Consider the following 26341-nt stretch of genomic DNA (forward strand, 5'->3'; position numbering starts at 1 on the left):
TGTTGTTTTTATGTTGTATGGGTTGGTTGTTTTTTTTTTGTTTTTTTGTACACTACATAGCATAATAGATTTGGATGATATGTAAATGTTGAAAGCAAGAAAAATAAATGTAAATGAAACTCAATTTTATTCTGGAAGTCAAAATAGTAATGATACAACAAATTATCAATTTCATTCATATTTATGCATAAATATCAAACATTTGCATATAACGTTTTCAACAATCTATCATCTTTAGGGATGACAAATCCAATGCGAAATGACGCATATCCTGATGCATGATAATTTCACAAAATGCACATCAAGAAGTTTTCTTGATAACAGTATACATAACGTTTCTTCCTTGCCACATTCAAATTTAGATCAAATAACCATCACCTGGGACAGTTGTTAAGAAAATGTTTTAAAGGGACATTAGCTGTGAAAGTGATGGCAACCATTTTTGCTCAAAATCTCTCTTGGGCATTGGAATATATATTAATAAAAACATTTATATTGTACAATAACAAGAGAAACCTAATAAAGCTACGTTAGCTAACCGCTTTTAGTGTAAAGAAATATGTAAGGAAGAATTATTGTCTTGCAAGACAATAATTAATTAAACATTTATGTGCCTGCTTTGAGGTTAAAAAGTGTATCGAATCAGTTGAGAGATATAAACACCATATGCAGGTGATAATGGAATATTTCTACATAAATATGGGAAGTTGACGATGGAGAAGCTGAAATCATCCCGTTTGTCATATAGTTGAGTTGTCAGTTTGCCGTTAATGTCTACTTTCAATAAAATATGTATGCATGAAGGAGAAGTGGACGACTCTGTGGTGTCTTTTATTTCGAGCTCACAGGGATATATCGAATCGACATATGAATGAAAGTTATTATTGTTAATAGACAAAACGTCGTCGATATATCTAAATATCGAATTGAAGGTCACAGCAAGAGATTTTTTTCTTCTCACGTAGAAGTTTTTGAATAAATTCTGCTTCATATGAATATAGTAACAGGTCAACTCGTGCCCATGGGAATTCCAACAGACTGTTGGAAGACCTGATCATCAAAGACCACGAAGATATTGTCAATGAGAAACTCTAGCATATTTTCATTTCAACTTCAGAGTACTTGTGCGTGGAATCAGAGTGGTGTTTAACAAAGTAATTTTTGGATGACTGATCACAAGATATGAATATTTCCGTTTTCTACTTTTGTTGAAGAAGCAACTGTCTATGATGTGAGAAAGTCTAGTCTTTAATTCATCGTGAGGAATGGTCGTGTAAAGTGTTGAAAAGTCATAGGTTTTGATGTTATTGATTTGGGAAAAGTTTTGCGATTTCAAGTTTACTAAAACTTCTTTAGAATTTTTAAGAATCCACATTTGATTAACACCTTTTCTGGCATATGTAGTAGCACATCAAGTTTGAAGTTTCTCCTTCACAGCTGTTAATATTTTCGTGAGGAGCAAAGATAATGGCTTGGTAGAGCACTTACTGGATCCATTCAGCAATGTATCTTTGTTTGTAAGGGTTTTTCTAAGTAAATACAAAACAAAATGTCAATTCAAATGTTTTGTATCGAGCGTATTTGTATCAAATAATTGGTACCAATATATAAATCAATCTGACTGATATTGTTCCAAGAAATAAAATTTGATTAAAATTTTATGATTTTTGAGTGAAATCGGATCGAAACACTAAGAATCTGTTGATATCTACTGTAGTTAGTCACTTGTTTTCTTTATTCATTTTTATATTTAATTTATTTTTCAATCCATTGTTTATTTTCTATTGTTCCTTGTTTTTCAAATGACATGTTCTTGTCGACTGACTACTCGCCCGGCGCTACTACGATGTCTAGATGCACCCCTCTTCCCGCTCGAGAATACATATGTGTGTGTTTCAGTCGAACGAGAAGTTTTTCTTAATTATTCTATTTATTGTTATACATGTATACAAATTTTATTTGTTTATTTAATATCTGTCCTTTAGAGGAGGCCCGGAATATACAAATGGTACATGTATTTTTTTTAAACGACACTCAGATTGGATGTGCAAAAATAACGAAACAGACGCGACCATTTCATTTTCAGTCTGAATGAATTTAACAGAACAATGAATCAATAATCATGTACGTGTAAGTTGAATATAATCGACAGTCCGTGACGATACAATTTTTGCATCTTTTTCTTTTATTTTCGAAGTTAAAATTATCCATTTGTATTATCCCAACGGAATTTTTTTTGTGTGTGTACATTTATTGATGATTAAAAAGGTGCAATTTTAAAATTTTAAAATGGACCTCTATTATTTCTTTCTCAACTTTTTTTGATACAAAGACTATTACTAATAGGCCTATTTATATATTGAAATTATTTCGTGTTTAAGTGGGAAGAACCGAATAATGCCGGAAAAATCAAAGCGTGCAAGCCCTGCCTATCATTTTGTCCGCATTTAAAACTTGATCCCCCATTGTGGCCCCCACCTTACTATCGGGGCCCATCTCAGTTCACAAGTCAAGGGTTATTGAGGTAAAGAATCAATAAACCTTGACTTGTGAAGATGATTGGGGCCATGCTTTGAGCAAACTTGAATCTGCATTTCGCCAGGAAGCTTTCATGTAAATTTGAACTTTTCTGTCCCGATCAGGTTCTTTTAGAAGAATTCTTTCTTTTACATGATATCCTACCCAATTTTTGCCTTTTTTTGATTATTTCCCCTTTCAAAAGAGCATTTAGTAAATGGATGGTGGGATTTTGTAATCATGGTCTCATTTTGAAGGGTCCATCAAATGAAAATAATCTACCATAAAAATTTTCAAAATTTTGTTTACTGCTTGATTTATTTCACCTAAAATTTAACATTGTTCAAAGTCTATGGGAAGAGCATGTTTTATTAAAAGAATTGTTTAAAGAAATTACATTTTCATACAAATGTCTTGGAGAAAGTTACATACACTGGCCACTTTAAGAAATGAATTAAAATTAATCATTTACCATGCACACACACATTTTTAGAAAATTAGATATATTTTATTTTTACAAAGGGTTTACTAGATAACTCTTTAAAAAAGTCTAAGCGCAAAATGATCGGCTCTAATCATTTACCAGTCATATGAATTTCATTTACTTCACTTTCATTCATAAAAATCAATTTCAATTCTTCAATATTGTTCGCTATCCTTGGGGTGGGGGGGTGGGGGGTGGGGGGGTTACATGATCTATGCATATTGAATACCTTGTAGTTGTTTAAAAGATGGCAAATTTTTATTTATTAATTCTTAATTATCTCCTTTTTGAAAAGGGGGGTGGCAATTCATTTGAACAAACTTGAAGACCTTTGGTTCTGATTCACTTTCCGGAAAGGACCGAGTCAGCAATCGGAACATCGCTCGACCTTTTCCGTAAATACGGATTTGGCCGAAGGATTTTCCTATCGAGGAGAGAGGGTTGCCGAATGGAAATACAAAAGCGGCAAAAATAGATCATTCGTTGCGTTGTGAACTAGAGCAAAGTGTGGCCGTGGAATAGAGACAACACCCACATGGGCAGGAAAGGTAAATTTTCCTATGTATTGACGTAGAAAACGGTGTTACTAAACGCATAAATATCGAATACCGTAGAATTCCATAGCCATAGGCCTAGATACGGTAACTTTCAGTTTCATTTTCCCGAATGCCATGGACTCTAATCAAACGTTTTGTAGTTCCAACTTCTGCCAAAATATTACGAAGGACTGATTTATAATTTCAAACTGGGTACTTTAAAAGTTTTATTTTAGATAGGGTACTATGATATATTGTCATAAGGCCTACAGATATCGATGTTATTAGATCTTCGGAAGATAGCGTTGGGGATCGTCAGTCTGTAATGAAAAATAGACTGGCGATTTATCGGTTTTAACCATATTTCGATTTGCCAATCTCAGGGTTTGACATTTACTTTTTTGAGCACTAGACCAGTCAGGCTAATTCAAATGATTTTTGCTAAACCTGACCTTACATCCACTAGCCCTGAACAACTTTCCAGAAACTGATAGTTTTTCCATATTTAAATGCACTTAATTTAAGGTAGGTAAATACTATTAGAAATTTCTGTCAATAAAATTTTTTTTTCATTTAAATAACTTTAACAACTCATAAACTAACTAAAAAACTCATATTAGACATACCTTTGCGGGTTTATTTTCATACTATGTGCTACAGAGCACATATACCCCCAAATGCAAAAGCCAAATTTGAACACAATAATGCATGATCTCATGTTATATTAAAATATGCACCAAAGCACATCATATTAAGCTATAATATATAAAAACCAATAGCTATTCATTTACTGAGAGAATTTTTAAAGATATTCAATTGAAAACATACACAATTGCTGTTTAATCTGCTCACATCCTTCAGAAAAAAATCCCAGAATATCGCAATTCTCAAAAATCTAAATTGTTTACATGCCAGTTTTTCTTTAAAAATATTTAGAATTATATCTAAGGTTAACAGAAAAACATATTTTACCATAGTTGACCAGAGATATTTTGCAAAATGGTCTCTTGAATACGTAAACCCCCATTTTTAAATTTAAGTTTTACAATTATTCTTTGCACACTTTGAAAAAAGTAAATTGTAACAGCAAATACAGTCTTAAAATGAAGATTAACAGAATATGACAATATATATATGTGTAAAACATACTGAAATTTTTGTCCTACCTGACAATTAGAACACGAAGAGGGGGGGGGGGGGGGGGGGCACCCCCACCCTTTCCTTTTTTTCACAATTTTTTTGGTGTGTGTGTGTTATTCTTTTTTTGGCTATCAATCATATCATACATAAAAATACATACATGCTATCTCATACTTATAGAAAAAATAAATATAGTGTAACATATATGTATATTCTAGCAACTACAGCTCATGTACAAATAATTTTGTTTATTGAAAGGACTTGTGAAGAAGAGTTCAAATATTCAACAACTTTGCTGATATTTTCTGAGGATTTATAATTCTGGGTTTCTTTGAACCAAACACAAACTCACTCAAAACAGTTTGAATTCCACTGTGAGGGTCACGCCTATGTATGATTTTTAACTTGTTCGGGCTTAGATTGCAAGCTATGAGCCTTTTAGAGATCAATGTAGATATTACATTGCTTTGTACCATTGGAGCTAGTGAGGACTTGACACTATGATAATTCATGGTAAATATATCTGAAGATTCACATTTGAATGCTAAATTTGACTCGTACAGTTCTCGTAAACTACAAACATCAGACAAAGAAGTTATAACTGGAACTTTCTAGTCGGTGTTTAAAATTTAAAACCGGATACGTAAAAGCACTGACTTTCCTTAAATGACAAACGTTAAGTTTGCATGAACTAAAACGTATTTAATTGTCTCAAAAAAGAGCTTTAGTCTCGTCATTCAATTTAATGCTTTCATTTTCAAACAGATTTTCTGTTTCTTTAAATTCTACCTTGCACGGAAATTCTCTAGTCCATTTAGAATAAAATGACCTCAACGGTTTATTTTAAATCTCTATTTCATAAGCCCTGTTTTGTTTCTTCCCAACCTTCTACTTTTTTTTCTCTTGGGACATCTTTCCTTGAGGACGAGAAGTCCTATTTGAATATAGAGACATTCCCGCACATAAATGGCTGTTTACGACGTAATTTATTAATTTGATAAACACTTTCTTATTTGATTCTAATAAACTGGATTTTTTCAAAAATGAAAATAAATTCATCTAAATCATAACTTTAGACACATTAACATCGAGTAGATGTCGTAAAACATCACTTACGACCTCGACTTATTTATTAGAACTAAAAATAGAGATTGTGTCATCACGCGGTTCAAAATTGCTCGTAAACTCGGGGTTCGAAAGTACCTCATGTCCGTAAGTCCAAGACTAGAAAGAAAAAATGTCGGACTAGTAAACTCTCTATAGCACTAGTCCGTACGGACTAGTGAAAATCTGGAATTGGTTAAGATTTTAGCAAGATTTATCTGAGTCTCTTAGGTGTTTGAACTTATGGTTGATTATCTGCATGGTTAAGGGTTTGCGTGACTATGACATCCTAATCTTCCAAACACATGGAGTGCGTTCGAGACCGCTGTTCTTCGAACGAGCACAAATTCCTGCTGATTCCAAACGCCGAGTACGAATCACAAGAATGGGTTCAAGGTGCAAGTAGTGTGGTCATGTTCTCGTTATTCGCGACTCTAACACAGGAGTTCGTAATACTATAGCTTATGGCTTGGTCAATCATATTGACTTTATTGATAAAATTTCAAACTCCTGTGACTTTAAGAACTGCATGAGCACGAAAACAATGGGAACGTCGATTTCAAACACACTTATGGGCGTTTATTAAAGGATTAACTCGGAGGTTACTGTATGCTTCAGAAGATCTTGAATGCAAAATAAAATATGGTGGTCTTTTTTCTGTAGGTGTCAGAAACTGAATTGCTTGCAACTGTGATCGTGTTTGGTTTCATTAAATAATTGAATAAAATGAAGATCATTTAATATGATATACTGGATGGACTAGTGAAATGTTTGCGGACTAGTAAACATCAATAGTGACTAGTCCGTACTGGCTAGTGCTTGAAAAAGTTTATTTTGAACCCTGAAACTCTACAGTTATTCTTTTTTAGTTAAGAATAAAATATCTTATTTAAAGTAAAGTTTCTTTTTTATTTTTTCAACACGATCATTTGGACTAGTAAATCAACATTTTACCTGACCATTTATCATTAAGTAGACTCAGTCGGTCGGACGTGCCTTAGTGTCAAACCCTGCATCTATAGGGAAATATTACCGTATTGAACTTGTATGAAGATAAGAAATTGAAAGTTAAGAAACCTTGAGAAATATATCTAAGCCTGAGGTAGTAAGCTTATTTGACTGTTTTACTTATATTTTTAAATGCTGAGCTAGTGTTTCTTAAAGTAATACAAGCTGTAACTGACAGTATTTTTTCAACTATCCAATTATGAACCAATAACATCTATTGGTAAAACTAATATAATCCCCAAGGTCTGAAGAAAAATTCAGCAAAATAAACAAGGGAATATTCTTTGAGAGCATACCTACAATGAGTGTTTTGTATAAACCGCCATTGCCGGACATGGGAACGATGATTGCTGAACATAATGAGGTTGCTGAGACCGAGGTCATACCCAAAGACAGACACTTACGTGACTTTAGATTTTAAAATTCCAAAGAAAATTTCCTGATATCTGAGAAGGGCCCCTAACTACATGTGCCGTTTGTTCTAAAATATTACATCGTTTCATGAATGACAAGAAGCACTGTATAAGTTTAAGAAAGTAATAACTACACAAATGTGCCACTCAAAGGAAATTTTGGTAGTGAATTTTCTATAAAATTGGCATGTTAAATTATTTACAAATTTGACACCTGCTCAGTGCCTCTCTTTTGTTCTTTTTCCAAACTGGTGTTCTCCGAGGTCAATGCACATCAGAGATTACAAGCAAGAATTACTGACAGGATGACAATGATTCATGAATCAACAGTTTTTGCTTATTTGATGGGTTTATTGCTTCAGATTCACTCTGATTCTATGAAGTTATTTCTATTCAATTATCATTTATGAATATGTTAGATATTTGTTCTTTTATTTTATAATTTATTTGCTGTCTGTAGTGATGGGCAATCGGACCAAAAACCATAATCGATTATCAGTAATAATCAGACACATGTAATCGATTATAATCGCAATTGTCATTGAAGTGGGTTTTCCCCCCTAAAATAGATAACAGAATCATTACACATATATGGAAACAACATTTGAATTCTTCTTTGTTCATTTTGTTCAGGAATCAGAATTTCAATATATCAAGTAATGGAATTTATTTACATGTATAATCACAATGTCTGAAAGTTGTCAGAGTCAGACTCCTTTATCTGAATGTTGTTGTTTTGGTATCAGGACAACTCGCCCCCAAGACAACTCGCCCTCAGGACAACTTGCCCCCTCATCGGGACAACTCGCCCCTAAGACAACTCGCCCTCAAGACAACTCGCCCCCTCTTCGGGACAACTCGCCCCCTTCATATCATACATGTTTACAATTATTATTTTTGGTCTAAGTCCAAGAAGTGTTTTAGCAAAAATTAATGAATTTCTTATAGATAGTATATACATCACAGACAATAAGACGTGTTCACATAAACACTGAACTTCGTGTCTTTTTATGCAAGACGAAAGATTTTAGTGAAAATCCAGTGTTTGGGTTCAGTAAATTCATCACTTTTATGTACATGTAAAATATATAATTTCAGCGGAAACAAGTTAGCGTTTGGTATAGGGAGAGTATTGGCTTGGTCTACAGCTGATGTAGTATAATTATCAATAATCTGCGTCTGTTGTTAAATCTAATTGTTTGATTTCACCCAAGCTGTTATAAATTTACTTCAAACGTTTTGAGGTACTCATCATCAGAGTTCTTTACACTTTGAAATCGCCGCGTAAAAAGAATCACCCTGGGTAAAAAGAATCCGTAAAGCAAAGCCGTTATTAAATTTCTAAAATGGGAATTTTATTATTTTTCAACGGGAATTAGGTGAGAAACGCATTAAAATATAATTACATATATCAGAATATTCATGCTTCACCTTTACACTTATGTATACTACATCGATAAAAAAAAAAAAAAACAGGAAAAAAAAACCCCACTCACACACCCCCCCCCCCCCAAACCCCCCCAAAAAATTTCAGTATTTGGAGACATTTAATCAATTACCTGAAGATCAGTAAATATAATTTTCCTTGCCAATTGATTTATGAAAAATATAACTTTTTCTGAAATGCAATAATCAAATCTGTGTATAATTCTAATAGAATTTACCATTCGTTTTAAAGTATGAAATAAAAAGACGTATCTTTAATTTATAGGGTTAAAAGTGTAAATAACACACACAAAATAAAAATAAAATGTGATAATATATGTATATATAATATTGGGGGCGAGTTGTCTCAAGAGAAGGGGGCGACTTGTCCTGAGAGAGGGCGAGTTGTCCTAAGAGAGGGCGAGTTGTCTTGAGGGCGAGTTGTCCAGCATTCGTTGTTTTACCGTTAATTCTCCCGTCATTTTGTTTGATTGTTTTTTGATCAGATTTGACATACAGAAAAGAAAATCTGAACAAAAGTAAAATGATTTCTGGATTGCTTTTTTTGGTCAACGATGTTGACATCTTTTATTTTGTAATCGATTAGTAGCATCATAGAACTCTAAATGACCGATAATCGATTATCGGCAACAATCATTTCATCACTAGCCGTCAGTTACAGCTTGTATTACTTTTACTGCAAAAACTAGTGCATGGTTAATCTCTGCTAAGAATCAGCTCAGATAAATATTTGGACTGACGTCTTCACCAGATCTTGGAGCAGTCCTTCATAATTCATGTCTGGAAATTTACCATGTTTACTCTCAATTTCCGTCGGTTCTAGCAATTGATGTGCACTAAGCCACTTAGGTGACACTGCAGTTCAAATAAGTGATTTTTGACTGTTAGATTAACTCTCTATCAATATTAATTTTGAATTACTTATCGTCTAGGTAGGAAAATCCCAAAATGAAAACTGTTACGATCTTTTGCATGCCAAGGAGGTTGTGATCCTATGTTGTCTGATTATTCATTAAATGGTAAATGGAAGAATTTACTCTCAATTTTAAATATGGGTGTACAGATAGCGTAGTGGTTAACGCACTACGACCCGAGTTCGATCCACTTGATCAGCAGTGGGTTGTATATGGTTGTCCACTCGACCACGTGGGTTTCCTCTGGGGTACTCCTGTTTCCTCCCACAAAAAAAACCCCTGGCACCAACATCTGTGCAAGTCGGTAAATAGCTAGTATATAGCTAATGTTCATTGCTGATTATGTATGTCCAACTTTTAGAATAAAGATTATCATTATTATGACATATTACAAATAATGGATATATGCCATTGATGTGATATGCCATTGATGTGATATGCCATTGTATATATCATGTATATGTAACATAGAATTACAAAATTTGATCAGATCTGTAGTACTTTAATGTATGTACTTATTTCATGTTCAAGGAATTGCTTAAAAAGAATACTTACTATATAGGTAGGAAAACAGCAGACGCCGGGGAAGGGGATGCTCCCCTCACAAAACGGGCTCGTTTGGAGGAACCCGAAATTTCAGGGTATGCGGTTCAGTGGGAATGGGAGGGAGATAAGGGAGTGTGGACAAGATACTCGGAGAGCATGAATGGAGACATTACTGATGCATTCAACAGCAAGAAGAAAATGGTAATAAATCACCATGGATTTTTCAAATATTTCTCATTGATGTGTGTAATTATGCCACCTAAATGGAGCTGAAATATAGTTGATTCAATGTAAAACAATACCTTTGACATCTTACATTCTTTTCTAAAGAAACGATTATATTATAGTTATAAGTGTCTACTTGTCTACTATCCAAATGATCAGACATTCAAGCTGCTTGTTTTAGAATTTGATACAAATGATCAGACATTCAAGCTGCTTGTTTTAGAATTTGATACAAATGATCAGACATTCAAGCTGCTTGTTTTAGAATTTGATACAAATGATCAGACATTCAAGCTGCTTGTTTTAGAATTTGATACAAATGATCAGACATTCAAGCTGCTTGTTTTAGAATTTGATACAAATGATCAGACATTCAAGCTGCTTGTTTTAGAATTTGATACAAATGATCAGACATTCAAGCTGCTTGTTTTAGAATTTGATACAAATGATCAGACATTCAAGCTGCTTGTTTTAGAATTTGATACATGTATATATACAAGTAACAGTCTCAAGATTTTTTGTTCAGGTGGAGTTTGATGTTGGAAAAAATTTTACAATTCAAGTAAAGATGGATCATATGGTCCAGAAAAATAAGAAGAGCGGCTGGGAGCGAAGAATTAGGTGTTGTCTGAAAGAGGACGAAGGTCAGTAGAAGCTTGTACATGTTCAATCCTTCAATTTCCAGTCATAATCAAACATTTCAACAGTACACTTTTTTTTCACTTTTGAAATTCAAACTCTCTGATTTATTTTTCATTTTTGAATTTCAGATTACCTGATTTATTATACGCTCGTCTTTTGATGGGCTTCATTATGATATAGGCTTGTCCTTATTAGCTTTTTTGGTCAAATCTTTCACACTGTGAGACCTAGAACTATGAAACTTTGTCAGATGATGCATCTTATTAGAACCAAAAAAAGTTCACTCCTACTGGAATTTTATGGCTATACATACTCAACTTGTGTCCAGATGTTATCTTGCACACTATGAGGCCTAAAACTATCAAAAATTGGTCAGTTTATGCACCTTGGGGGGGATGTGAACCAAAAATAGGTCACTGCCCTCAATTTGAAATGTTGGCTGTACACTTAAATGTACATGTATATATACAAATCATCTTGGGGGTGGGGGTGCAACTCAAAAGTAGGTCACTGACCTCATTTTGAAATTGCAATTGACAGCAACACAGATTGTGACTGCAAACATGCAAACATAGATACACATCAAGTATATCAGAATATGTAGTTGCAGACAGCAAACATTAAATTTGCAAATATGTAACATTAAATGGTTCTTAACCAGTAAATCATGATTCTGGAAGCTTGTTTTTATTTGGTGTAATCGATGGTCAGTTGGTCTGATTTGTAAGGCTGTTTTCAAGGTTAATCTTCAGAATATCCTGTTATAGAGATCTAAATAAACAGTCATAGATTTAGTGATTACGTGGAAAACCAGACTTTGATATTTTCAACATTTCTAAACCCAGTCAGTCTTTTTCATCTTCATTTAATTCTTGAAATTTCAATATTCTTAAAATAAAATTCTTAATGTATTTATGTTGGTGGATCAAGAAGGGTGTTATTGATATTACTGTACAACCCCCTCCCCATCCCCCACCCCCTTTGTTTTGAAATTTTACCATAAAAGTCACTTTTGTTATGCCTCCCCCCCCCCCCCCCCCCCCTTCAAAGAAGAGGGGCATACTGGTTTGCACCGGTCGGTCAGTAGACCACATGTTGTCCGTTTAATATCTTGAGAACCATTCACTTGATGATAATGATATTTCATATGTGGGTTGGTTATGATCAAACTTGGCACACTCATGACTGGTACATCCTAAGGAGTAGATGACCCCTATTGATTTTGAGGTCATATGGTCAAGGGTCAAACTGGGCATAGGAATATACTGACCATTCAATATCTAGAGAACCCTTTGCTTGACAGACATCAAACTTGGTACACCAGTACATCTTCAGAAGAAGACGACCCCTATTGATTTTGAGGTCACATGGTCAAAGTTCAAGGGTCAAACTGGACATAGGAATATACTGTCCGTTCAATATCTTGAGAACCCTTTGCTTGACAGACATCAAACTTGGTACACTGGTACATCTTTAGGAGAAGATGACCCCTATTGATTTTGAGGTCACATGGTCAAAGGTCAAGGGTCAAACTGGACATTGGAATATACTGTCCGTTCAATATCTTGAGAACCCTTTTCTTGACAGACATCAAACTTGGTACACTGGTTTAGGAGAAGATGATCCTTATTGATTTTGAGGTCTCTTGGTCAAAGGTCAAGGGTCAACCTGGACATAGTAATATACTGTCCACTCAATATCTTGATAACCCTTTTGCTTGACAGACATCAAACTTAGTACACTGGTACATCTTCAGGAGAAGATGACCCATATTGATTTTGAGGTCAAAAGTCAATTGTTGAACTGGACATAGTAATATATTGTCGCCTATATTTTAAGAATTATTTGCTTGATTGACACCAAACTTGGTACACTGGTACAGCATAAGGAGTAGATGGCCCCTATTGATTTTTAGGTCACATGGTCAATTCACTCTTGACATGGGAAGATATTGTCTGCTCAATATTTTGAATTGATGATACTACTATCAACTAAATGATGTGTGTGTATAACCCTTTTCAATTTTGCACCATGGGGGGCATATGTGTTTTACAAACATCTCTTGTTATCTGGGTTGCAGTTCACCTGTTTCTTTTTTGCTTGATAAATACTGTTTGGCTGCCTCTAACAATTCCCATCCACCCTGATTAAGAATTGTCCTGTCAGCTACTTTCCAACTTTTAAACTTAGTGTATTTTAGTAAATTCTACATTATGTGTGTGAATGGTTGTCTAGATAGGAAAATTTGGAAGTGTACACACACTGATTGTGAACACTTTTCACAAACAAAAAACATGTTTTTGATTGAGTATTTACTGTATTAAAATGTCTTCTTGTTTCAGGTCTTAGAGCATTCAGGAAAATTGAACAGAAATTAGATTAATTGTATATGTAATGAGAGATATCTCGTACCTGTATTCCCAGAATTCTACGTCTGGCAGTGGAAAGATGAGAAAGGTGGATGGAACCCTTACAGTGTGGTGACCTGTATAGATCTAGAGAGGGCTGATGGGAAGGGTCATGTAGACTTTGAGGCGTTCAACAGGTCTTATTCAATAGATGTTGCCAAACTGGAACAAATTAACTGTACAACTGACATTAGAAGGAAAGTGGAAAGAGTCAAATCAAGTAAGTTACAGTATGTGGAACTAGTGAGTTATGGTATGTGGAACTAGTGAGTTACGGTATGTGGAAAAATTAAGTAAAGTGTCTGAAAAAAGTGAGTATAATTGTGTGTAATGAATGAGCAAAACTATGTTGAAAAAGTGAGTTACAAAATGTGTGGAACAAGTAAGTTACAATGTGTGGAACAAGTAAGTTACAATGTGAAATAAATGAGTTACAATGTGTGGAACAAGTGAGTTACAATGTGAAATAAATGAGTTACAATGTGTGGAACAAGTGAGTTACAATGTGTGGAACAAGTGAGTTACAATGTGTGGAACAAGTGAGTTACAATGTGTGGAACAACTGAGTTACAATGTGGAACAAGTAAGATTAGTTCATGGACTAGGTGTGTTACAGTACTAGGAACAAGAAGAATATATAATCATACTGCTGCACATTTCATATCATATATTCTGTCGATATACATTCATCTGAAATATTCTATAAAAGCTTGGTTTTTACATTTTAATCGAACGACTCACAATAATACTGCTCACTGAAAGTATGTGATAGGTTTCAGAGTAAATATTGATTCCTTGACAACGTTGAGGTGTATGTGATAGGTTTCAGAGTAAATATTGATTCCTTGACAACGGTGAGGTGTATGTGATAGGTTTCAGAGTAAATATTGATTCCTTGACAACGGTGAGGTGTATTCTCATTAATTATGTTTTATAGATGCTATTGCGCCAGACCCATCATCCACAGGAACAGTAAAATCAGAGATACCGGAAACTGCAAAGGCTTCTGGGAAAAAAACTGCAACCAAAGTTAAACAAGAACCATCTGAGGAAGATGCAGGGCCATCGAAAGGAAAGAAGGCTGCAGCAAAAAGTGGGGGAAGGAGAGGGAAATCTGGGCGAGGGAATGATGCAGAGGAAGAAAAAAGTAAAATTGACCTATATATATCACTAACTACTTATTGTCAGCAAGATTGATCAATACATCACTAATGTACTTATTGTGAAGCAAGATAGACCTAATATTGTATATTTACTTAATGTCTTTAAGATTTATCGGAGATTATGTCTTCGATAGGGTTTTAAAGGCACTAAAGAAAGTCACTTGGGCATGTTAGTACAGACCCTGAAATATGCTACTACACCTCTTAAATAAATTGAACCATAAGGTTAAGTGTTCCATACAAAGCATCCTGTGTTCTGTGCTAGAATTGAAATGAATCGTACCATGAAAAGCAAACCAAACAGGCCATGCCTCTCAGATTGAATGATACTGAACAGTCATGCTTACTAATAATGAACTGTGCATATAGTGTCTGATCACTTGACCTTTTTTACTGCTATGGTGCCTGAAGGTCGTCAAAAGTTATCACTGGCAGTGAAAAATGTAATCAGATACCACTACGCAGGACTCTTCAGTGAAAATTAACATTCTTAAAAGTAGTCACAATAAATAATTATCTCAGTATGGGTGACTGATTGCTTTATTGTTTAGCTCACCTAAGCTGTAGTGAGCTTTTCTGATTACCCGTTGCCCTAGTCCGTCTGTCTCTTTGTAAACATTACACATTTTCGATTTCTCTTTAGAACCACTTGGCCAATTTCAACCAAACTTGGTATAGAGCATCCTCAGGTGAAGGGGATTCAATTGACGGGTCATGCCCCAATCAAAAGGGAGATAATCAAGAAAAAGTAAAATAGGGTGGGGTCATGAACCACTTTGCTAAAAAAAGATGAAACTCGTGGGGAATCTTCTTGACATTGTGTAGATTTTAAATTCTTTAAATCATAGTCTCAGGGGGTAAGATTGGGCCACAGTAGGGCATCAAAGTTTTACATAAAATATATAACTTAAAGTCGTAATTCTAAAACTCTTATTCTAGAGAACAGCAATGCCATGATTCGTTATAGTGATAAGTTTGCACCCTTTAGATAGTGTACATTCAAGTTAAGCAATGCCATGATTCGTTATAGTGATAAGTTTGCACCCTTTAGATAGTGTACATTCAAGTTAAGCAATGCCATGATTCGTTATAGTGATAAGTTTGCACCCTTTAGATAGTGTACATTCAAGTTAGGCAATGCCATGATTCGTTATAGTGATAAGTTTGCACCCTTTAGATAGTGTACATTCAAGTTAGCGCAGGTGGTAGGAGGGGGCCACAATATTGAAATTAATTAAGGTATTAAATTTGGTTTGTATAGAATGCTGAATGGTTTGCACTGAAATAATTTGCATGTAGCACTAAATGGTTTACATGGAACAATAAACTGTTTGAACAGAACTAAATGAAATGCCTTGGAGGTGTAGTAGCACACTTCTGAATTGGAGTCTGTTGACATTAATGGTTATATATATTTGATAAAAATCTTTTCAATTATATGAGACAAGTTAACAAATTTATTAAATTGATACACAAAGAACCACATGAAGCACTCACTGACTGACATTTGTTTTCACTAAACATCTTGGTGCTCAAGTGAGCGATGTATTTATTATTCATAAATTCTTTTGTTGATGTACATGTATACTACATGTTGTGTATATATATATGTATGAATCAACCTTATATTCAACCAATCAAATTTGCTGTATCATCATTAAATGATTTAATAATTCATAACAATTTCAATGTTTCCTTTGTTCTTTTGAAGTCCGTACAGTGGTGATATCTGGGGTGGCCCCGGTTGATGATGAGTGTGCATCATTAGTTGGGAAGGCTCAAGTTTACAGTGAGGGAAGTGATGTATGGGATTGCATGTTGAATCAGGTCAGCTTTCATCAACACATTCTCTTACAAACAGAAGTTTTATTGATTGTCTTCTTATTTTATGTGTATTTTACAGTGATAAAAAGAAAAATTGTAAAATTAATTTTTCTGAGGTATTTTGTTGAATATCTTTTATTCTGTAATAAAATGAATGGACATTGTAGGGGTTAGCACATTCACAGGTATTACTTGAAATACATGTAACAGTAACACATTTGACATGTTTTACATTGCAGACAAATGTTGGCAATAACAACAACAAGTTTTACCTGATACAGCTGCTGAAAGAGAACTCTAAGAATGCCTTCCATGTGTGGCAGAGATGGGGGCGTGTTGGCTATCGTGGACAGGACAATTTGGTTCCTTGTGGAGGAGATGTAGAGAAGGCTAAGGATATATTCACTAAAAAGTGTGTCATCAATCAGTTTTTGAAAAAATGTAATTATGAGTTGATACAGTGGAGGTTCCCGTTTTGCAAAATATCTGTTGACCAAATTTAGAAACTGTACTATTTATGCCCCCCTTCAAAGAAGAGGGGCATATTGGTTTGCACCTGTCGGTCGGTCGGTAGACCACATATTGTCCGCTCAATATCTTGAGAACCATTCACTTGATGATAATGATATTTCATATGTAGGTTGGTTATGAGTAGAAGAGAACCCCATTGTTTTTCAGGTCAAAAGGTCAAGGGTCAATCTACTCTGGACATAGGAATATAATGTCCGCTCAATATCTTGAGAACCCTTTGCTTGAAAAACATCAAACTTAGCACACTGGTACATTTTAAGGAGTAGATGGCCCCTGTTGATTTTGAGGTCACATGGTCAAAGGTCAAGGGTCAAACTGGACATAAGAATATACTGTCCGCTCAATATCTTGAGAACCCTTTTCTTGACAGACATCAAACTTAGCACAGTGGTGTATATTCAGGAGGAGATGACTCCTATTGATTTTGAGGTCACATGGTCAAAGGTCAAACTGAACATAGTAATATACTGTCCACTCAATATCTTGATAACCCTTTTGCTTGACAGACATCAAACTTAGTATTTGTAAATAATCATTTTAATGCCCCTGAGATGAAAAATTGTGGAACATGTTTTTTGGTTACTCTGTCTCCTTATACGACTACATATTTAAACTTGTTTATAATTTTTGTACTATTCATACATGTTTGTGTATGGTGAACTGAAAAATCAAGGTCAAAGCTGTGACTGACAAAAGCCAAGGTCGTACATTGTGGTAAAGATCAGATTTTGATTAGCAACTGTTGGGGGTATAGTTTATGTTGTTGTTTTTAAATATCTTGCACAGAAAGATGTTTTAAGTCTGAATCACTTTGGTAAAATGAATCCCTGAAATTAGAATATATACATGTACATATTGTGACATCTAGGCTGATATATGTAGCAAGTACAGTCACTCCAATGTAAGGGCTAACCTTTTGGATGAAAATTATATATGTACAACTTGTTCATTGCAGAAATCAAATTAGAAATATATGAAAATAATGCAGTAAATTTATTCCCTCATAGATTTAAAGACAAAACCAAAAATGACTGGTATCAAAGGAAGACTTTTGAGAAAGTCCCTGGGAAATATGATCTGCTGGCCATTGATTATGGAGCAAAGGTATGATATACATTAGCTAGCTGAAACAATGATTGTGGCATGAAGGTATTATTTATAATGGATTGCTTAAACTTCAATCATGTAGTGAAGGTATGATGTGTATTGGATGATTTAAACTTCAATCACGGAGTGAAGGTGTAATCTGTAGCTGATAGTTTTTGGTATGATCAATAGATTCTCTTTTATCTGTATTATTTTAGAAAGCAGTATGTTTAGAATTTTTAAGCATTTCATGATGTATCCATAGTGAGTCTCAGATCAGTAATTCATCAGAATGTATCACAAAATACTGTAAATGTGGCTATTTACACATGGGGGAAAATTACACTAATCATGCGGTCACGTAATAAGCTTGTAAATTTCCACAAGCGTATAGTTGTAGATATTTGAAATACTATGTATTATATATTGTTACCGCGTATTTTCCCCCAGGTAATGTTGAATGTGGAAAAATGTGTACTTAACCCCCCAGCATTAATAACCGCTTTAAATTTACATATCAGTAATTCATTATCAGTGTATCACAGATCAGTAATTCATCATCAGAGTATATCGCAGATCAGTAATTCATCATCAGGGTGTATCAGTAATTCATCAACAGGGTGTATCACAGATCAGTAATTCATCATCAGGGTGTATCATCAATTCATCATCAGGGTGTATCGCAGATCAGTAATTCATTATCAGGGTGTATCACAGATCAGTAATTCATCATCAGGGTGTATCACAGATCAGTAATTCATCATCAGGGTGTATCACAGATCAGTAATTCATCATTAGGGTGTATCACAGATCAGTAATTCATTATCAGGGTGTATCTTAAATCAGTAATTCATCAGGGTACATCACAGATCAGTAATTCATCATCAGGGTGTATCACAGATCAGTAATTCATCAACAGGGTGTATCACACATCAGTAATTCATCATCAGGGTGTATCACAGATCAATAATTCATCATCAGGGTGTATCAAAGGTCAGTTATTCATCAACAGGGTGTATCACACATCAGTAATTCATCATCAGGGTGTATCACAGATCAGTAATTCATCATCAGGGTGTATCACAGATCAGTAATTCATTATCAGGGTGTATCACAGATCAGTAATTCATTATCAGGGTGTATCACAGATCAGTAATTTATCATCAGGGTGTATCGCAGATCAGTAATTCATTATCAGGATGTATCACAGATCAGTAATTCATCATCAGGGTGTATCACAGATCAGTAATTTATCATCAGGGTGTATAACAGATCAGTAATTCATCATCAGGGTGTATCACAGATCAGTAATTCATCAACAGGGTGTATCACAGATCAATAATTCATTATTAGGGTGTATCTGTACTTCATTATCAGGGTGTATCACAGATCAGTAATTCATCATCAGGGTGTATCACAGATCAGTAATTCATCATTAGGGTGTATCACAGATCAGTAATTCATTGTCAGGGTGTATCAGTAATTTATTCTTTCGTTTTAGCACTTAGAAAATAATTCTTCATTGCATTGTAACATTGAATCATCATTTTATCAGGGTGAGGACGAGACAGATGCTGTGAAATTGAAAAAAGAGGATTCAGATGTCAAAGTGCCAGACTCCAAGATAGACCAGAAAATTCAGGTTAGGAAGTCCTTATAATAATGAGAAGTATTTATTATACCCCCCGAATGAAGTTCAGGGGGGTATATAGGAATCACTGTCCGTCTGTCTGTCTGTGCAGATTCGTGTCCGGGCCATAACTTCTTTGTTCTTTGACTTAGGCATACCATATTTGGCACACAGGTGGATCACCATGAGACGATGTGTCGGGTACCTTCATGACCTCTATATGACCTTGACCTCAAGGTCAAAATTAAAGGTTTTTTACAATGGATTTCTGTCCGGGCCATAACTTCTTTGTTCTTTGACATGGACATACCATATTTGACACATGAGTGTATCACCATGAGACGATGTGTCATGTACCTTCATGACCTTCATATTACCTTGACCTCAAGATCAAAATTAAAGGTATTTACAATGGATTCATGTCAGGGCGTGACTTCTTTGTTCTTTAACATAGGCATACCATATTTGACACATGAGTGTATCACCATGAGACGATGTGTCGGGTACCTTCATGACCTCTATATGACCTTGAACTTTGACCTCAAGGTCAAAATTGATTATAGGGTTTTGACATAGTCATACCATAAGACATGGGTGTATCACCATGAGACTATGTCATGTACATTCATGACCTCTTTATGACTTTGACTTTTGATCTCAAGGTCAAAATTATAGGTTTATGCCATGAATTTGTGTTCGGACTATGTATTCCACTTTCTTCTACAAAGGCATACCATATTTTTACACTTATGAAAGAGGTAATTTATACCTACATGTATTAACAACACCCTTTGGGAGATTGGGGTGGGGGGGGGGGGGGGTATTCTTAGTGAGCATTTCTCACAATACCTCTTGTTGAATTCAGATGCTCATAGGAATTGTTTACATGTTATTTAATGATTGTTTTTATGTTGTATTCTATCAGAGGAAAATAGAATATCATGTTAAAGTGTAACAGTCAGATATATAGATGGATGTAGAGTTTTATAATCCTCTAATTTCAGAATCTGATGAAGATGATATGTGATATTAAAACTATGGAGGATGCAGTGAGAGAAATGAAATATGATTGTAATAAGGCACCCTTAGGTAGGTGTCATTTTGTGTAAAGGTTGATCAGAAACAAGTGTTAGTCGTATTGTAAAGAGATCAGAGAGAGTATTAGTCGTATTGTATAGAGGTCAGAGACAGTGTTAGTCATATTGTATAGAGGTCAGAGACAGTGTTAGTCATATTGTATAGAGATCAGAGACAGTGTTAGTCATATTGTATAGAGATCAGAGACAGTGTTAGTCATATTGTATAGAGATCAGAGACAGTATTAATCATATTGTATAGAGGTCAGAGACAGTATTAGTCATATTGTATAGAGGTCAGAGAGACAGTGTTAGTCATATTGTATAGAGATCAAAGACAGTATTAGTCATATTTTATATAGATCAGAGACAGTATTAGTCATATTGTATAGAGATCATAGACAGTGTTAGTCATATTGTATAGAGGTCAGAGACAGTATTAGTCATATTGTATAGAGATCAGAGACAGTATTAGTCATATTGTATAGAGGTCAGAGAGACAGTGTTAGTCATATTGTATAGAGGTCAGAGAGACAGTGTTAGTCATATTGTATAGAGATCAGAGACAGTATTAGTCATATTGTATAGAGGTCAGAGAGACAGTGGTAGTCATATTGTATAGAGATCAGAGACAGTGTTAGTCATATTGTATAGAGATCAGAGACAGTGTTAGTCATATTGTATAGAGATCAGAGACAGTATTAGTCATATTGTATAGAGATCAGAGACAGTATTAGTCATATTGTATAGAGGTCAGAGATAGTATTAGTTATATTGTATAGAGGTCAGAGAGACAGTGTTAGTCATATTGTATAGAGATCAAAGACAGTATTAGTCATATTGTATAGAGGTCAGAGACAGTATTAGTTGTATTGTATAGAGGTCAGAGACAGTGTTAGTCATATTGTATAGAGGTCAGAGATGGTATTAGTCATATTTTATAGAGGTCAGAGACAGTATTAGTCATATTGTATAGAGGTCATAGACAGTGTTAGTCATATTGTATAGAGGTCAGAGATTTAACAATGTGATTATGATAGTGTAGAGAAGTTAGATGATGATGATATTATATAGAGGTTAGAGACAGATGATGATGATATTATATAGAGGTTAGAGATAGATGATGATGATATTATATAGAGGTTAGAGGTAGATGATGATGATATTATATAGAGGTTAGAGTTAGATGATGATGATATTATATAGAGGTTAGAGTTAGATGATAGTGATATTATATAGAGGTTAGAGGTAGATGATGATGATATTATATAGAGGTTAGAGGTAGATGATGATGATATTATATAGAGGTTAGAGTTAGATGATAGTGATATTATTTAGAGGTAAATGATGATGATATTATATAGAGGTTAGAGGTAGATGATGATGATATTATATAGAGGTTAGAGGTAGATGATGATGATATTATATAGAGGTTAGAGGTAGATGATGATGATATTATATAGAGGTTAGAGTCAGATGATAGTGATATTATTTAGAGGTAGATGATGATGATATTATATAGAGGTAGATGATGATGATATTATATAGAGGTAGATGATGATGATATTATATAGAGGTTAGAGGTAGATGATGATGATATTATATTATATAGAGGTTAGAGGTAGATGATGATGATATTATATAGAGGTTAGAGGTTAATGATGATGGTATTGTAAAGAGTTGTAATTATGGTAATATTACACAGAAAATAAAGCAATGATAATGCACTTATTAACTTCAGCAATTTTTGAACTTTTTCACATGGTGTCAGCAGTTTGAATCTCTAAATTAAAGATCTTGTAAATAGTTGATACTGTTTTGATTATAGGTAAGCTGACAGATGAGCAGATAAAGGCGGGATATTCTGCTCTGAAGGTTATTGATACATGTATAGAGAAGGGAGACTTTGGGAGAAAACTCACAGATGCCTGTAATGATTTCTACACAAGGATACCTCATGATTTTGGGTGAGAATTAAATTATCTAAATGTAGTTGTCAAGAACTTGGCTAGCATGTAGTTCAGAATGAAATTGATACTGCAAATCAATATTTGTTCTTGAGAATTTTGTTTTTTGTGTAAATTTAAGAGGTTATCTTGACTAAAAAAAATAAGGGTTTTTTTCCCCGTTTTTGATACATACATATATACATAGATAATGCTTTCTATGAAAATATAATAGAGAATAGTGTATGAGTTGATAAGAATTGTGAAATTAAAATGCTAATTCATCTGATCTATGAAGTACAGTATACATGTATGTATTAGTGGAAGTTTAAACAAAATTTAGCATTGTTAAGGAAAAAACACTACACATGGTAGTGGTAGTTTAAACAAAATCAGAATTACCATAACTTCTGCAAGAATGCAAAGCAATGCAATTTGAATTATGTACAAGCTAATGCAGGTGCTTGTATACAGTCTGTGCCCTCAGAAACTTGTCAGAACGTGTAGTAAAAGATATCATACTACTAATTTCAGCACACAAATCCTATTGTGTTATTGACACAAAAAATAATAGTGAAGCAGATTTTATTGTTTTACAGATCCTTTTCTTGTTTCACTGTAATAAAGTGACCCTTTTCTCATTTTGCACTTTTCCCATTTTACAGTATAAAGGTGACCCTTTTCTTGTTTTACAGTATTTTAGCGAGCTATTCTTTTTTCTTTCTTTCTTTTTTTTTTTTTTTTTTTTTTTTTTTTACATTATTTACATGTAGGTGATCCACAATTAGGTGATTTTTCTTTGTTTTACAACTTGTTTCAGTGACTCGAGAACTATTTCTACTGTATGAACTTTGTAGATTTAAAACTCCACCAGTGATTCGAGACAAGGAGACTGTCAAGTTAAAGATGCAACTCTTAGAGGTAAGGAGGAACTGACACAGGGTGGGCGGAGTCGGATATTCATTGTAAACGTTCTGTATATTCTGTGTGTAGTACTTGTTTCAGCATCTTAGATATGTACAGTAGTTGTTGATTATAAATTAGTACACCGACAACTATGGAAAAAGAATTAAAGTAAATGTACGCTGTAGGGTTTCGGAAGTCCATGGACAGATAAAGAAACGACAGAAAGTGAAAAAAAACCAAATAATAATAAAAAACAATAACGAGAGACCGTTTTCAAATACCAATGCCGATAAAAGCAATGATACCGTTGAGAAGGGGACATTGAAACAAAGTAGAAACATTTTCAAGAGCGTTGGAAAAGATGGTGGTCATGGTTCAGAGTTTCAATTCAAACAATAATGTTCCACTGCACATTTGCTATTTATTGAAATATGTTGATGGCCCATTAAACCTGAAAATGGCCCATTGAAAACTTGAACCGTGGGGACTGCCATAGTCCCATTGGCCATTTTGGCCTTCCCAATCACTGGTACACGTTATGGTTAGTAGGAGCACACGTACATTATGTCCTGAAACTACTGTTATAAGGGAATATTTTACAGCAGGGATTCAAAGATTTAGTCACTGTACATAAATACAGAGTGACAAAGTGATCCAGAATTCTCCATTGAAATGGGTTTTAGTCCATGATTATGAATGCTGCATATGGGGAATCCTGAAGTTTTTATATTACTCCTTCAATAAGATACTGTCTTTTCTTCCAAAAGTCCTTAGAAGACATCGAGATTGCCATTAGGACCCTGAAGAGTGGGGATTATTCCGAAAACCCTGTAGACAGACATTACCATTCGCTGAAGTGTGAACTGAATCCCATAGACAAATCCTCAGAGGAATTTCTGGTACGGAACGCATAACAGCATGCATAGATAGCTTATAATAATTCAGTGTTAATATCTATTCCTTTATAACAAGGTTGAACATGGATAACGTACATGTGATGCTTTAAGGATATCCATGCTGTAGTATTTAAAATCACTTCAAAATTTAACTTAAAACTGCCTACTGTAAACCGACTTTTATTCGCGACAACTTTATTTCGTGATTTACTTGTGATGAACTGGTTTGCTGTAACTAATTTTCGCGACTAGGGTAAATTTAAATGTACAAGAAACAGTAACGGTCTGTTTCGCGGCGAGAAATATTCATGATGAAGTGGTTCTCATGAACCTCGTGAAAACTTCCTACATGCAAATATAGGTTGGCTTACAGTATCTCAAGTTAATATGTTTATTGAATTTAGAAGCTGTATTTCATCAACTAGATTTGCTTCTTTGATTTGAGCGTTCTATCTCATCAAACAGTTAGATTTGATTTTGATAGCGGTGAACTCATCATAAGACGGATAAGTTGATACCAGGATTGGTACTGTCTACATTTGTAAGGTGGGCGTTAATTACGGTGATATGACTTGTAAATATTTATCTATTATTGCAGTTGATAAATGAATATCTTCAAAACACTCATGCAACTACGCACAACCAATACAAAATGGCAATTGAAGATGTATTCCAAGTTGAAAAAGAGAATGAAGCTGAACAATTTGTAGATCATAGCAACAGGTAAGTATTGTCACAGATGTAGATAGATACATCACAATTACTAAAGAACAGATAGAAACAAGAGTTACTAACAACAGACAACAAATACACACAACAGTTACTGACAACAGATACAGACACAACAGTTACTGACAACAGATACACACAACAGTTACTGACAACAGATACAGACATTACAGTTACTGACAACAGATACAGACAACAGTTACTGACAACAGATACAGACATTACAGTTACTGACAACAGATACAGACACAACAGTTACTGACAACAGATACACACAACAGTTACTGACAACAGATACACACAACAGTTACTGACAACAGATACAGACACAACAGTTACTGACAACAGATACAGACAACAGTTACTGACAACAGATACACACAACAGTTACTGACAACAGATACAGACATTACAGTTACTGACAACAGATACAGACACAACAGTTACTGACAACAGATACAAAACAATTTATACTGAGAAGAGATTTAAACATGTCATTTCCTGAAACATGTGCAACAGGTACCCGCACTGAATTTACTATTCATTTTCTCTTGATGATTTGTAGAATGCTGTTGTGGCATGGTTCTCGATTGACCAATTTTGTGGGTATCCTGTCAAAAGGACTTCGTATTGCTCCGCCTGAGGCCCCTGTTACAGGTTACATGGTAGGTAATTAACTACAAACACATTATATCACAATGTAAGTAGTGAACTAATTTTTAGCTCACGAAAGGTGAGTTCTTTTGATGAAAGTTTTGTTAAGCTCGTCATTTATAAACTTGCATTTTTATTTCTCAACCACATGGCCATTATCAACCAAAAATGTCACAAAACATCCTTTGATACCAAGAACGGCTTTTTATCTCTTATCTACGCATGTAAGATACATGTATCCTATGAAAGATATTTCTATCTTTCATACCATGTGAGATTTCGGCCATTAAACGTAGATGACTTTATTGAGGCTAATGAAAATCAGAACACTATAATGAAAAATGCCAGTCACCTTAAATTACTGATGGAATTTCTTCTAAGTGAGAAAATTGTGTGATTCATTTAATCCTCCTCCTCCTCCTCCTCCTCCCCCCCCCCCCCCCCCCCTGAACTTGATACTATTTAGTCTAGTTTTATGGCATCTTGAAAGCTCTACTACTTGCTCCACACTCCCTCT

General features: G+C 34.5%; 1 protein-coding gene across 1 annotated transcript in view; it reads left to right on the plus strand.

The window, feature by feature from the left end:
* The first annotated feature begins 3404 nt into the window (after positions 1-3404).
* The window catches only part of LOC125655789 (poly [ADP-ribose] polymerase 2-like), a 28615-nt gene continuing 5678 nt past the window's right edge, over positions 3405-26341 (plus strand). Inside the window, exons 1-15 of the mRNA XM_048886308.2 lie at positions 3405-3549; positions 10125-10309; positions 10860-10977; positions 13400-13603; positions 14321-14530; positions 16258-16373; positions 16610-16782; positions 17909-18005; positions 19543-19629; positions 20622-20706; positions 22522-22660; positions 23497-23560; positions 24313-24444; positions 25040-25164; positions 25736-25835. Coding sequence (XP_048742265.2) covers positions 3537-3549; positions 10125-10309; positions 10860-10977; positions 13400-13603; positions 14321-14530; positions 16258-16373; positions 16610-16782; positions 17909-18005; positions 19543-19629; positions 20622-20706; positions 22522-22660; positions 23497-23560; positions 24313-24444; positions 25040-25164; positions 25736-25835 — 1848 coding nt within the window. The 5' untranslated portion in view covers positions 3405-3536. The remainder of the gene's footprint in view (positions 3550-10124; positions 10310-10859; positions 10978-13399; positions 13604-14320; positions 14531-16257; positions 16374-16609; positions 16783-17908; positions 18006-19542; positions 19630-20621; positions 20707-22521; positions 22661-23496; positions 23561-24312; positions 24445-25039; positions 25165-25735; positions 25836-26341) is intronic.

Source organism: Ostrea edulis, chromosome 1 (genome assembly GCF_947568905.1).
Source record: "Ostrea edulis chromosome 1, xbOstEdul1.1, whole genome shotgun sequence".
NCBI lineage: Eukaryota > Metazoa > Mollusca > Bivalvia > Ostreida > Ostreidae > Ostrea > Ostrea edulis.